General features: G+C 49.2%; 1 protein-coding gene across 2 annotated transcripts in view; it reads right to left on the minus strand.

The window, feature by feature from the left end:
* Positions 1-15,477, minus strand: part of DCAF1 (DDB1 and CUL4 associated factor 1) — a 62,403-nt gene that overhangs the window by 20,921 nt on the left and 26,005 nt on the right. For both annotated transcript variants that reach the window (XM_054976279.1, XM_054976278.1), the window contains exons 16-22: positions 15,381-15,463; positions 13,835-13,919; positions 11,264-11,497; positions 10,553-10,646; positions 9,722-9,826; positions 9,397-9,470; positions 8,839-8,943 (exon numbers count right to left, since the gene is read on the minus strand). In XM_054976279.1, coding sequence (XP_054832254.1) covers positions 8,839-8,943; positions 9,397-9,470; positions 9,722-9,826; positions 10,553-10,646; positions 11,264-11,497; positions 13,835-13,919; positions 15,381-15,463 — 780 coding nt within the window. The remainder of the gene's footprint in view (positions 1-8,838; positions 8,944-9,396; positions 9,471-9,721; positions 9,827-10,552; positions 10,647-11,263; positions 11,498-13,834; positions 13,920-15,380; positions 15,464-15,477) is intronic.

Here is a 15,477-nt window from a genome sequence, read left to right on the forward strand (position 1 = left end):
ATATCAAGCATCCCCTACAAAATTGGAAATGCTACAGAGCCAGCAGCTTCCAAGTGAAGGACTTTGAAGACCAGATCCGAGCAGGCTGGAGCAGAGCCGTTCACCTCAGTCTCTAAGGACCTCACCATTCAAATCAACTGTTCAGTGTATAAGCAGAGATCTTCACTCAGAGAAATGGCAGAATCATCCGCAAGGAATTCTGGTGGAGATGGTCCAGTTGCAAAATCAGAACTGACATTGGAGTCATCACCAGACTATGTGGAAGGGTTCAACGTCGGTTCCAGAGCTGCATTATCTTCTGGAACCATAGCAGGAAACAATGAGGATTTTCCTTTACGTCTCAGTTTGGAGTGTACTGGCATGTAAGAATCTTCTTCATGGAAGAAGTAATTAGGAGGCGGATACATGCCTGGTGAGTCCTCATAACCATATGCATAGTAATGATGGTAAGGAGAACCATACGGAGAGTAATGGAACCGATTGCATCTTTAGCAATGAACCAGTTCCAGCTGGTTGTTATTCTCAGATGGAACTGAGGAATCCTTATGACTTTCGGGTCACATGGGGGAAGGCAGTAGTGGGGAAGTAGCTATGGATGGTTCAATAACTTCCAGAATTTCCCCGAGGGAGACAGAACCAAAGCAGAATGACGTCTCAGAGTCACTGATGGAGTTCTCAGGACCCTGTGCAGACTCAAAGGAACCAAAGTAGTTGGGCCCGAAGAAGAAGATTTCTTCCTCTTATTCACCGTCAATGTAAAAGGTTTCTCAATGTGCTTGGTCTTAAGCTTTGCCTTTTTTGCAGGTCCTGACTGACACTGAGGAGGAGCCAATGAAGATGCAGCCAGAACCAACTGGCCCTTGGAACTTGACTCAGGTGCCTAAGAGCCAGGTAGAACCAAGGAGGCTTGTTTAGGGCACTGCGGTTCTTTATCTACGGCTGTCTGTTCCAAGTCAGTACAGCCCTTCAGTGCTGACTCCCAAAGTTCTGCCTTAAGCCTTGACGTCCTTTCATGGCATGCTTTCAGAGTGAACTGCTTGCAGACCACACATCATAAAGATGTTAAGGCCTTTGCCCAGGTTGAATAGGCATTTGTCGTGCCCACTGGATTGGGCTATCTTTGACCCATAATGGGAACCTTTCTTCAAGAGGGACTTTGACGTCATGGAGCCAAAGGCCCTAACTCACATACATCAGATGGATCCAAGGAGAAGAGAGGAGAGACATCCTTCGGTGGTGGCAAAAGAACTGAGGAGGGGAGCCACTCGGCCTGCCTTTTATAGCCGCACCCGGGAGAAAAGGGCGCGAAAAGGCTAGGCAAGTGTCTTGCGCTTCTAGGAGCTTTAGAATGTCCACACCAGGACTGCATATGTGCAGATCCCATATGCGTCTGCGCAGAAGACATGGCAACAAACCCTATTTCTCTTCATGTTTGACTGCTCAGAGCACCTCCCCTTTTGCCCATTTTCTTCTGCAACAAGCAACAATGAGGGTACAAAGGCAGGTACTGAACACAACTAAGGAATTCACAGCAAGAACTGCCAGCTATCTCAGCACTAGCTCAGATCTCTTCTTTCTGTTCCTTGCAAAGCTTTCTGGAAATGGTGTACAGACTTCAAGGAACAGAGAAAGAAGATTATATACTTTTATCTTAACCATATTGCAAAACCAAAACTTGAAAAGGGTGGGTTCTGTGGTGAGAGACAAAACATGTAGGATTGTTCTATGTGGACTGGGCCAAGATTTTCAGTGAGATTTTACAGGCTTTTGATTGATAAGTGCATGCATAGATCGTATGTTGACAGGACACAGCAAAACAGGGATTTTTTCCCCCGTCTTAAAATATGAATTAGTGACATTCTGTTCAATAGAAAATGTACCTTTCAGGCAAATTACCTTACAGGGCACCTCTGAAAACCATGAAACAAAGCACTTAAGTTCTCAGATCATTTTTTTTTAAAAAAACCTTCAAGTTACAAATTTCAACAAAATATTTCCCCATCTTAAGCTGTCTTTTGCCATAGCAGCATCACTGACTTTCTGTTGTGAACACTGGTAATATTTCTATCCTGAAACAAACAAGTAAAAGCTAATCAACTCTGGACCTCAACTCTGGAGATCTAGATGGCAAGGAACATACCTCTTGGCAAAAAATCTGATCCCATAGAGAGTACTGTAAGCTTAAAAGCAGCCAACTACAGGCATGCAACTGCACCGTAAATAGTGATATGATTTTCTGCAGTCCTAACTGGTAACAGTAGAAACCAATGATTAGATTTCCTAATAAGAAATGACAGCAAGCCTATCAATGAAACCATGGGCTCAACCAGACACCAAGTACAAAAGGAATAGTAGACTCTCTAAATAAGTAGATACTCTTTTTCACAGTAAAAACAGGTAAGGTACTCATTTTGTAGTTCAATATCAGAAGTATCCAGTATAGGCATTGGATGACTGTCATAAAACAAAGAAACCTCAAAAGACATCTTAATTTCTGCCTTGTCCGGGGTCTGAGCCCCAGCCCCCAGACTTGACAAGAGGGAACAGCAGGGGACAAAAGGGTGGCAGCAACCCCACCCCCCAAGCCGGCAACCAGGGCCAGAACCTACCTACTCCAGGGGGAAGGGGTAAAAGGCCAGAACCTCAGAGGGGTGGAGGGGGCAAGGAGAGACCAGCCAGTCCCACCTTCCAGGGGGAAGAAAGGGGGCTAAGCAGGCCAGAGGGAAAGGGCCACAGCAGGGGGAATGTGGGACCAGCAGCAGCAGCAGCAGCAGCAACCCAAGCAGAGCCCTTACCTGGCAGGGAGAGGAAGCAGCCTCTACAGCCCAGAGCCACACCATGGCTAGAAGACAGCAGCCTGGCTCAGGAGTTGCTAGAAGCCAAGCCTCTCCAGGGGGGGCTGCCACAGGCATTCTGGGGGAGGAGTTGGGTAGCCCCGCCCAGCATTGCTGAGCTGGCAGCGCAGAAGCTGGCTAAGGCAGCACCTCATGAGCAAGGCCAGGCAAGCCCAATAGCACGGAGGCTGGCTGGGGCAGCTCCTCGTGAGCAAGGCCAGGCAAGCTCAATAGCACAGAGGCTGGCTGGGGCAGCTCCTCGTGAGCAAGGCCAAGGAGCCCTCAGCTGGGGATGGCTTGCACTCAACCCCACCCTACCAGCAAAGCAAAGGAGCCCAGGAGGGATTAGTGGTTGGAGGGAAACACCTGGAGGGACGCACAGCTGGGCCCGGTCAGGAGAAGGAACAAGCCTAGAAGGAGGGCGGGGCAGAGAGAGGAAACCCTATAAAGGGTGGCTGGGAAGAGCTCTGGGGTGGTGGGTGTGAGTGAGGAGTGATGATGTGGAGTGAGAGCAGTAGAATGCAAGGGTGGAGGCTTGGAGGAGAGTTCTGGAAGGAGGAGATGAAGGAGGACGCAGAGGGTAAGCAGGCCAGGTTGAGCAGGCCAGCGAGTGGACTGAGAGGGAGTCTGGGTGAGGTATACCGCCCCTCCTTCCACAGAGCAGGGTCCTGCAGAGTCCCTGGCCCCCCTGTGACGTCAGGAGCAGACCGCCCAGTGCCACGCCCAGCGGCAGCCGCGGCAAGCCCTGACAAGTTGGTGGCCCGTACGGGGAAAGTCGTTCCGACGCAGGCGCCAGTCGAAGGGATGTATCCCGACGCCGCAGCCCCAGCAGACCTCAGACTGTGGCTGGAGGAACGCTTGGACAGGATACGGGGGAAGCTGGAGGCGGCCTTCCAAACAGCTCAGGCAGAGCTAATGCAAGCCGTAGAGCAGCGGATGCAAGCCTGCGCCCCCACAGCCTCCTCGCCCGTGGTATGTGCGTTGGCTTGGGAAATTAACCCGCCAGCTGGCAAGAGGGTACAGAGTCTGTGCGCCACCGTGAGGATAGGCCGGCAGAGCCTGCAGGCCCTGTTGGACTCAGGGAGTGCAGTCTCGGCGATCCACACCCAACTCGTCCCAGCTGCCACCCCAGTGCACCGCTGGATCCCGGTGACGGATGTGATGGGCCGCACCCTGCCGTATCCTGCGGTCTGGGTGATGGTGGAATACCTGGGGGCGATCCGTCGCATAGAGGTCGTCAAGGTAGCCCACTTACCCCACCCAATGCTGCTGGGAAGAGATGCCCCGGAGTTCTACAGGCTGCTCAGAGAGGCAGCAGGGGGGTTGGCAGGCCCACGAGTCGCCCCAGTTCTACAAGTGGAGGAGGCCGCCGACCCAGACGAGGGTCCCTCTGTCAGACCAGGGGCAGAACCACGGGCTGAAGACCCAGCTGGACCCCCGGCAGACCGCCCATTCCGCGATGCCCAAGGGGCAGATGAGTCCTTGCAGCACTTACGAGAGACAGCAGCTCGGGAGGAGGAGCAGGTGCGGGATGAGCGGAGGGCCCAACGGCTCCCTCGCATCGAGAAGCAAGGAGGGGTTTGGGTTCGCATAGCTCGCGCCCCAAATGGCCAGGGGGAGGTCCGCCAGCTATTGGTGCCAGCAGCCTACCGGGCCGAAGTCCTCCGCACGGCCCATGAGCATGCATGGGCCGGGCATCTGGGGCACCACAAGACCCTGAGGAAGATCCTCGAGCGTTTCTTCTGGCCCTCAGTGAACGCAGACGTGAAGGCACACTGCCGCTCCTGCCCCACCTGCCAGAGGGTGGCAGCGAGACGCCCGCCAAAGGCCCCTCTTTCCCCGCTGCCAGTGATGGGGGTGCCCTTCCAGCGGATAGCGATGGACTTCATCGGCCCACTGCCGCGCACACCCCGGGGATACCGTTTTGCCCTGGTGATCGTGGACTATGCCACACGTTTCCCAGAGGTCATTCCTTTAAAAACTATGCAGACCCCGGGGGTGGTCCGGGCGCTGTCCAAGCTGTTCGCGATGGTGGGGCTGCCCAGCGAAATCTTGACGGACCGGGGAGGGCCCTTCCGAGCAAAGGCCATGCGTCAGCTCTGTCAGAACTTGGGGATCCGGCAGGTGTTCACCTCTGCCTACCACCCCCAAACAGATGGATTGGCAGAGCGCCTGAATCAGACGGTTAAGGAGGCCCTGAAAAAGATGACGCATGACAAACCTCACCAGTGGGACCTGTATATCGATCCCCTGATGTTTGCCCTCCGAGAGACCCCCCAGGCCTCCACTGGCTTTAGCCCATTTGAACTACTGTATGGGCGGAAGCCACGGGGAATGCTCTCCCGCCTGGTGGAGCAATGGGGTCCCCAAGCCAGCCCCCCAGCTCCCCCAGTCCAGGAGTATGTGAGCCAACTCCGCGAGCGGGTGCAGCAGTTTCAAGCGGAAGCAGGCCGACAGCTGGCCCACGCCCAGACACAACAGAAGGCTGCGTACGACCGGGGTACACGACAGAGAACCTTCCAGCTAGGGGAGAAGGTCCTCGTCCACCGCACAGTTTTCCCCAGGGAGGAGGGGGACCCCTGGCGAGGCCCCTATGTGGTGACAAAAGTATTAGGGCCCACAACCTATGAGGTCCAGTGTGGGCCTCGTCGACGTCAGAGGAAGACGCTCCACGTGAACCTGCTGAAGAGGTGGTATGAGCGGGACAGCCAGGAGTGCCGGCTGGAAGCTCCAGGGGGTCCTCAGCCAGCCGGCACTCCTGGCTGAGGACCCCCTGGAGCTTCCTGACAGTGAGCTGCCATGGACTGCCGAGGCCCCAGAGTTCGAGGAACCACAGGTGGACCCTCAGCTCGACCCTGCCCAAAAGGCCCAGCTGCAGGACCTGTGGAAGCGAGTGCCCGGGGTCTTTTCAAGACGCCCCGGGGTTACAAAATTAGTGCACCATGCCATCCCAACCCAGCCGGGGCAGTCTGCCCGGTCGACCTGGCGCCCCATTCCCCGGAAGCAGTGGGAGGCAGTGAACCAGGAGACGGAGGAGATGCTGCGCATGGGGGTCATTGAACCCTCCCAGAGTGAGTGGCGCAGCCCTATACTGTTGGTGCCGAAGCCGGATGGGACGACCCGCTTCTGCATCGACTACCGGGAACTGAACAAAGTGGCCAAGTTCGATGCCTACCCCATGCCCAGGGCGGACGTCCTGGTCGGGCAGCTGGGGCCAGCCCGGTACCTGTCGGCCCTCGACCTGACGAAGGGGTATTGGCAGGTACCAGTGCGCCCTGAGGATAGGGAGAAAACCGCCTTTGCCACCCCCCGGGGCCTCTTCCAGTTCCGCCGCATGCCCTTCGGCCTCCACGGGGCGGCAGCTACCTTCCAGCGGTTGGTGGACCAAGTCCTGGGGGACTGTCGGGACTTCGCGATGGCCTATATCGATGACATCGTCATCTTCAGCCCTGACTGGCCCACCCACCTACGGCACCTGGAAAGGGTCCTCAAGGCACTACAGAAAGCGGGTCTGAAGGCCAATCCCAAGAAAAGCCACTTGGGGTTCCAGGAACTCAGGTACCTGGGCTTTGTGATAGGGGGAGGGCAGGTCCGGCCACCACCTGAAAAGGTGGCCTCCATCGCAGACGTGCCCCAACCACAAACCAAGCGGCAGCTCAGGCGGTTTCTGGGGCTCATGGGGTATTATGGGCGCTTCATCCCACATTTTGCGGCCCGCTCAGCCCCCCTGACTGACTGTCTGAAGAAGGGCAGCCCCAATCGTCTCAGCTGGACCCCGGAACAGGTGGCTGCCTTCACTGACCTGCGCACCGCCCTGTCCGACACAACAAAGCTGTGGAACCCGGACTTTGAGCGGCCTTTCATATTGGCAACCGATGCGTCGGCCTCAGGCCTTGGGGCAGTCCTAATGCAGGAGCAAGAAGGAATAAAGGTACCCATCCTGTTCATAAGCCGCAAGCTCCAGCCCGCGGAGCAGAAGTATGCCACCGTAGAATGGGAAGCCCTCGCCATCAAATGGGCCATAGGAGCACTACGGTATTACCTAGCCAACAACCCGTTCACGCTAATGACGGATCACGCGCCACTCCAGTGGATGCACAGGATGAAGGAGCACAACCCCCGCATCCTGCGGTGGTACCTTTCCCTTCTGCCATTCCAATTCTCCGTAGTGTACCGCCGGGGGGCCAACCACCTTGATGCGGATTTCATGTCCCGCCTCTTCGAGCCGGGCCCCTCCGAGCCAACGTCCAGGCTAAGAGGGGGTGTGTGTCCGGGGTCTGAGCCCCAGCCCCCAGACTTGACAAGAGGGAACAGCAGGGGACAAAAGGGTGGCAGCAACCCCACCCCCCAAGCCGGCAACCAGGGCCAGAACCTACCTACTCCAGGGGGAAGGGGTAAAAGGCCAGAACCTCAGAGGGGTGGAGGGGGCAAGGAGAGACCAGCCAGTCCCACCTTCCAGGGGGAAGAAAGGGGGCTAAGCAGGCCAGAGGGAAAGGGCCACAGCAGGGGGAATGTGGGACCAGCAGCAGCAGCAGCAGCAGCAACCCAAGCAGAGCCCTTACCTGGCAGGGAGAGGAAGCAGCCTCTACAGCCCAGAGCCACACCATGGCTAGAAGACAGCAGCCTGGCTCAGGAGTTGCTAGAAGCCAAGCCTCTCCAGGGGGGGCTGCCACAGGCATTCTGGGGGAGGAGTTGGGTAGCCCCGCCCAGCATTGCTGAGCTGGCAGCGCAGAAGCTGGCTAAGGCAGCACCTCATGAGCAAGGCCAGGCAAGCCCAATAGCACGGAGGCTGGCTGGGGCAGCTCCTCGTGAGCAAGGCCAGGCAAGCTCAATAGCACAGAGGCTGGCTGGGGCAGCTCCTCGTGAGCAAGGCCAAGGAGCCCTCAGCTGGGGATGGCTTGCACTCAACCCCACCCTACCAGCAAAGCAAAGGAGCCCAGGAGGGATTAGTGGTTGGAGGGAAACACCTGGAGGGACGCACAGCTGGGCCCGGTCAGGAGAAGGAACAAGCCTAGAAGGAGGGCGGGGCAGAGAGAGGAAACCCTATAAAGGGTGGCTGGGAAGAGCTCTGGGGTGGTGGGTGTGAGTGAGGAGTGATGATGTGGAGTGAGAGCAGTAGAATGCAAGGGTGGAGGCTTGGAGGAGAGTTCTGGAAGGAGGAGATGAAGGAGGACGCAGAGGGTAAGCAGGCCAGGTTGAGCAGGCCAGCGAGTGGACTGAGAGGGAGTCTGGGTGAGGTATACCGCCCCTCCTTCCACAGAGCAGGGTCCTGCAGAGTCCCTGGCCCCCCTGTGACGTCAGGAGCAGACCGCCCAGTGCCACGCCCAGCGGCAGCCGCGGCAAGCCCTGACAAGCCTCTCTTTCTTTTCAAACAAAGTGACTGGTTTGGTGGTCTTGTTTAGATAAACTGATCACTTAAATCACATAGCCACAGAATAATGTGGTTAGTATTTAAAAGCAAAGATAAGACTATACGTATCATTACTGTAATGGGTGCCCCTGTCATCTTTGGCTAGATAGGTGGCAACCTATGAAAGAGCCTTTTTGGACATGGAAACAAGATTATGGAATTCCCTCCCGAGCGAGATTCATCCATCCCCTTCAATTGTTACCTTACCCCAGTAAGTGAGTACTTTTCTGTTTTGTCTGGCATTCCCTGAGCGATTTTCATTGACCCTTCCTCCTATTAATGAGGTTATGTGTTTAGTTCTATCTATTTTAATGGTTTTATATATGTGTGTGTTTTCAATCTTGATGTTTTTGTTTGCCACTTTGAGGACCCTAAGTTGGGGGGGGGGGGGAGATGGCTTAGAAATATTTAAATAAATACAAAAATACTTCAAGATTGTGAAAAAGTTCATCAGAACTCAATTCAGTGTAGTTTTTCTATGTGCTGTGATTTAAAACAAACAAAGTAATATATGAAAGACTTAAAAAAAAAATTCAAAATCTTTCATTGAAGCTTCACCTGAAAAGTTAGCCACAATGACACTACATTCCTCACCTGGTCTTCCTCTTCATCCTCTTCATCTTCTGCCAAGCGCTGCCTTCCCACCTCGTACAGCCTGCATACTGTATCCATGTTCATGGCATCCATACTCCCTTGGTTCTAAAACAGGAACCACACACCCCAAAATAGTGGGTTAGCTTTTAGTCAAAGATATTATGCTCACTAACATGCAGCAGCACCACCTGCCTAATCATCTCCATCCATCTCCATGCATAGCATCAGTTTTACAGCTGACCAAACTTACTTTGCTTGGCAAGGATAATCACATAATAAATGTTAGCACATTTCTTGCTATTCAAGATAGCTTCAGGTGAGTAGCCATGTTGGTCTGCAGTAGAACAAGATCTGGGTCCAGTAGCACCTTAAAGACAAACTACATTTTCAGGTTAGGAGCTTTTGAGACTCAAAGCTCCCTTCGTAAGATACAAGGAGCCACTTCTCGTACCTGATGGATCTTTGACACTCAAAAGCGCATACCCTGGAAATCTAATTCATCTTTAAGGTACTAACCAGTCCCAAATCTTGCTCTTGCTATTCAAGAATCATATTTACCTCAATAACTGCCAAATAACAGTCCTTTGAATCAGTACACAGGTCAAAGATGTTCCTTTTTACATCAATGGTGGCTGGAAAAGAACATATCAGAATCAACAGGAGTCCTATACACTTTAATTCACATTTGTGCCAAAAAATCACATCTAACAACTGCTATCCACAAGGAACCACTTTCTCTAGAGCCATGAAGAAGAGGGTTTTTTATGAGCTCTGTGGGCATTTCCTCAGAAAGCTAAACAGAATTTTGTCCATAGAGAAAACTGAAACAACACAAATAAGTGCCAAATACAGTTTCATGTAGCTGAAATAAGCAGTCTTTTACCAATTGGTTTGTAATCCGTCGCATTGAATGTTCTAAAAGAAGATCCAAAAGGGCTCCGCATCCTCTCTTCCAGCAAGTCATCTTCATCATCGGCCTGTAACATTGCTGATCAAGGGAGAAAAGAGGTGTGTAGATAGTTGCTTCTAAAATAACCCAGCGTGGGAATATAAATGAACCACATGAAATGTTAAACTGATTAACTTTTAAAACAAGCTTATTTTTAGAGTGGGGCAAAATGGGCAAAAGAAAACGAGCAGGGCAACTTCAAAAAATCAAGTGTTAGGCATTTCTGACCAGAGCGTTTACAAACTGTAATATATATTCTATCTGGAGATTTTGAGTTATTTGCTATATTATCTTTGAGTGTAGGGCAGGAGAAATAAAAAAATATTGAGGGCCAATGAAACCACGCAGAAAGCAGGAGGAGGAACTGCAGAAAAGGACAACGGTTAGGAAAAGAGGAGCAATGGGGGGAAAGGGGAAACACCAATACTCTGGAACAAAAAGTGGAACATTGGTGTAGAAGAAGAAGGCCCTACAAGATGGAAAAGGGAAAAAGCCAAACAGAGCAGGTATGTACATCCCATAGCAGACTCTGTCTCTTTTGTGTTTCTCTGAGGTAAAGAAAAGAACCAGTTCTCTATGTATGTAAGGCCCACATTTTGAATTCCACATGGGGATTTCACCTGCCTCACTGAACCAGAAAGTTCCCTTGGCTATGAAACGTTTTTTCCCCTCTCTGCCACAGGCATAGGGGGAAAAGCTATGGCCCAGGAGTAAATACAAACACAAAGATGACCAATATATCATTTATGCTATTCAGCATCTTACCTCCGTACATAACCGTTCCTGTGTGGTTGAAGACTACACGACACTGATCCAAAGCTGGCACTGTGTGTAGCAAGTGGAAAGTCCGCAGGTCCCACTGGAGAGCGTGTTATGGAAAATCCACAGAACAGTCTTATTAGGTTTACTGCAATGGTGATCCACTGTATTACTGTTGGCTGCTGCAGAACACACCTCTGGCAATGAAGCTAGGATCCAGCACTACGATTCAGTTGCCACCCCCCCCAAAAAAGAGGTATATGTTGAGATCCCAAACTTCTGTCTAGTCTCAAAGTCTAATCTGACTGCAAGGGCAATGGCAGCACCTAACCCCCTCTGAGACTGCCCGGCCTTGGGATTCACTCACCATTTCACGTCAGTCAAAAGATCCCATCTTACATGAGAATATACAACATTATAAATAATCTGACAGGAAGTCTAAATGTGTTCTTCAATTTGCATAATATGTTCTAATCACAGAACAAGAGTCCCATGCACTTTCACTGAAGCTCTTGCTACTAACCGATGCCAGAGTTTTCTGCTCAAGAATCTATCACTACAAACTGCTGCTTAGAGAACTGCATAGCTTTCAGAATCCTACTGCTGCATTTCATCAGACAAAACAAGAACATTACACTAGATGCTGCAATTAAATCATTTGCTTATCAGCCCAAGCTCTTTAAATTGTGCGAATCACAGCTGAGGCAAAAAAGATACAATCTCTGTGTTGACTATAACTTCCAGTCCATTAGGATGAAATACACCACTGATGGTCATATTGAATTTGTCAAATTTGTGTATAGCTTGTGCAGAGCGGACATCCCAGAGGACACCATCATTTAAGACAAGGTCATCTGTAGGGTTAAAGGTGGCACAATTCTTCTTGTAGTTGTTGGCAAGATCTGGGTTAAACAGAGTCAATAGCTTGTTGCCAGTCTGAATATCATAGATCTTTTAGATTAAAAAGAAGAAGAACAAAGATTAGTCATGATCTGCAAGATGTTAGTATACAAAGCGAAAAAAGTACATGCCCTCACTTCCTTCGTTGTGGACAATGATCTCCCCTCTGTTGTACATTAATCTTCAAGAAGAGCTTAGTAGTTCACAAGTCAGCCTCCCCAGGAGAACTAGAAATCATTGCAAATGCTATTGTGGTAGAGAACAATCACATATACACATTACTGTATAAAATGTCTTCTTAGTAGTATGGCCCCTGAATACGTCTCTTTATGGTTAAGGGATAGCTACACTTGATTTAGTAACTTATGACAGAAAAATGGTTTACGCTCCTGCCATCTTCCCTTTTAATAAATGCTATATTCAAGAATACATTTTAAATTTTTTTTACAAAGACTTACTCTTTCTGGATTGACCTGCCATCACAATTACTAAAATCAAATTGCAAGAGACTCACAAATTTAAAATAGCTCCCTTCCCAGTTCCATGGCACCTCTAATGGCTCTATTAATACTGGGACACTCTATACAGCACTTGGCACGCTGCAAATGCTAAACACTTCAAGTTTCTGCTTCAATTCCAGAAAACTTATCACAACATCTCCCAGCTTTATCCCAGCAGGGAACCAAAAAAGGTTCTTTACAAATGAACCACATGAAAACAAAAAGAGGAAAATCATTTTAGGGCAACATAGCCTAAGGGGCAAACCTGTGGCTGTTCATTGAGTAGAAACTTTTGCTTCTAATTCTCTGAATATGGGGAATACCCCATATTCATAAGATGACCTGCTGCAGTGTGTGCTGAACAACATGCTGGGATGTCCCAAGTCAGGACCCAGAAAAAGGGGCTTTAAAGAGCTTAAGGCTTGTGAGTTGTTGTAAAGAAACTGCTTTTAAAAAATCCCATGTAGCATATAGTGGAGAATACTTGACAAAATGTTAAGGTTAGTGGCATATACCACTATAAGCTTTTTATGGGCTATTATTTCCTTTAACAACTACTTTCAAACAGATGCTGAGTTGGGAAGTAGCTCTATTAATCATACTTTGAAGATTTGCCTTTGTTTCTTTTACCCTTTTATCAGATGTATTTCATTTATGCATATTCCTGAAATGCCAATTCCCCTTTGGATCCTGTGGGGTAGCTAAAAATAAACATGGTTAACCTGTTGCCTCACAAATGAGCCGGTCACGAGTGGAGATCAGATTTCCCTCAAAGGCTATCAGAAGGAACAGCAAGGCAACAGAGAAAGGTATTTTGTTTAAATGCAAATATATATGAAAATAACCAAAAGGGCAAGAAAAATTGTTACATATTTGAATAGCTTTATGCTTTCTGATCATATTGCTCTCTTCAAAGTGGAAAACAGTCCCTGACACTAACTCTGCAAGACACTGCCACCTTCAGAATACGCCTAACTCTTTGGAATTGATTTTAAATGGTGAAAATTCTATTGTAACAACTGATTCATCATTTATCTTAAATCAAAGTGCTATTATAAAGAGAATTAATTTTTCAGATTCTCTCTTAAAACTTATTACTCCCAGTGAGTAAGGAAGCATTTAATGATCTAGGACAAAAATGCTATTAAGTGCCAGGTGGATGTGTTGTAAGAAACACCCTAGAAAACAGCTTCCAAGACGTTAGTCAATCAGGCAGGACACTGGTTCATTTCTCCTGCAAACATTGAAACTTGCCACTTTCTCAGTGCTTCCCCTGATACTCCCTGAAAAGCAACTCTTGAGAACAGGGAACCTTAGGGAACAGCATGGGATTCAGCACATGGCACGGACTAGAAAGGGGAACTGGCAGAGTTCTTTCCTCACCCTGGCACAAGCTTTTGTTCCATTTCCAAAGATGGCTTCACTCATGCAAGAATGGAGGAAAAGAAATTCTACACTGTTCCCCAAAGTCCTACCACCGTGAGGAGCAGATTTTGGCAGCGCAGAGGGAGCTGCAACAGGAAGGCTGTAAAAATCCTTTCTGTGAAGTCACTCTGTTCACGGAAGTATTGTACCCAATCCTGTAAATGCTCAATGAACCTTGAAGAGGAATATGTTACGGAATTAACAACATTAAATGAAACTATCTAGTCCAGTCCTATGAAGCTTATTCCATCTTCTGATCCTATTGAACAGTCTAACATTGCTGTCGGGCTTTCATGTTTGATCTCATCAACAGATGCCTCAATGCCAGCACCTCGATAGTCCTGCTTCACCAGCACACATTTTTTCTAATTATGAGGTGTCTCATGCTTCCCTTTCTACAAGCAGTACCCCAACTCCCAAGTGGCTTGTCCTCTGCTTTAGAGATTCCACAAGTGATACTTACATGGGCAATGTCCCCCTTGGTGCCAATGACTCTGTCCTGAGAATGCTTGCTGAACTCCACATAATGGTCATCTGTGAATGAGTGTCTGCACAGGAAAATCAAATGCCAAATGAAGCGGCAGAACATCTTTTTCGCTACAGTCACTTATTACTCTTCTGTATATTATGTTAATGCATCAGTGCATCATGTAATGAATGCTAGTTATGTTACCGGAGCTGGTCTCCTTGCAATAAAATGCTTTGTGGGGGAATTAGCTAGCAAGGAGAACAAAATGACATGCACATACACGCAGAATTACAGGGTAAAAATAATTACACACACACACACAGAGCGAGAGCGAAAGCGAGAGCCCTAGGAAGCTTAGTCAGAAATTGGGAATAGAGAGAGGGGGGAGCAAATATATCTACCTATCCTGAAGAGGGGTCCAGTCTGAGGAAGAGAGTAGCTTCGAACGCCAGCGTCCTTGGCTAGGAGAGCAAGAGGCTTGGGCAAACCTCAAGGGAACAACGCTTATGGATCCAGAAGCATGTACAATTTGAATGAAGCCAGGGCTCTACCTTTATAGGTAAAATGTGCCCTGAGTGGAAGAGCCCACCTAGCCGTTAGAACAAAGACTCCAACGGTCAGTTCCTGGGTTTGACAAAAGGTTTGAGTACCATGATTGGTAGCTGCCGGGGTGTGTGAAAGCAAATGCAAAACATGTTCTAGCTGTACAAAAGGGATAGTTTGTTAGTGAATTCCACTGGAGCTAAATTGATGGATTTTAGGTGGGGACTGTACTTTCCCAGGAACAACTGTCTATACTTATGAATGTCATTTGATTAGCTCCTCAATCAAGGACAGGAGATCTCATCATGGAAGAAGGGAAAGGAATGTGTTAAGTGGAGGTGACTCTGCAAGACCTTCGTTGCACTGGGCACCTTTGGGGCTGGAAGGATAGTAAATCCAATTGCCCTTTAATCACTCCACATTCCTGTGGGGCATTCCATGCATTTTGTGTTCTCCCGGGTGGGATTCAGCAACTGTTGGAGGTCCTCTGGTGGCAATACAGCAGCCATTTTAACTCCAGAGGCCTGAACATTTTTAGTATCACAAGCAGCCATATAAAACTGCTATTAAAATGGCAGAGGCCGGGCCGACAGTTACTGAACCAATAAAAGGTCACCATTTCCCTGCTAGTATAAATGTTTTACCCTCTTCTATGGCAATTTTTCATCCTCATCAGCCAGTCATATACTTGAACAACACTGAGTCGGACCCAAATTTAATTTTCTGCCAGCAGAAGGAAGTTTACAATTTCCACCAATTCCACCCTCGCATTGCTGATGCTACACTATTCCCAGAGCTACTCCTAAGGAACCCTTGAAACCAGGCAGAAGAATTTTGGGAACCGCAGCAAGGAGAATTTTCAATTTATGAGCAGTGCTCTATTTTGGATCTAACCTGTTTTTACAATATACTCAAATCCATGAGATTACAGCTTGAGTGCTTATTTTACATTCTAGTCCATTTAGAGTAGTAAAAGTAAATTAAAAGGTACACATACTTGATATCAAAGACAGATTTCATCCCCCACAATGCAGACAGAGGCTGGCTCCATGTTGCAGATGTCAGCAATAAAGAGCCATCCTATGGAATTGAAA

This window comes from Eublepharis macularius, chromosome 4, assembly GCF_028583425.1.
Source record: "Eublepharis macularius isolate TG4126 chromosome 4, MPM_Emac_v1.0, whole genome shotgun sequence".
Classification (NCBI taxonomy): domain Eukaryota; kingdom Metazoa; phylum Chordata; class Lepidosauria; order Squamata; family Eublepharidae; genus Eublepharis; species Eublepharis macularius.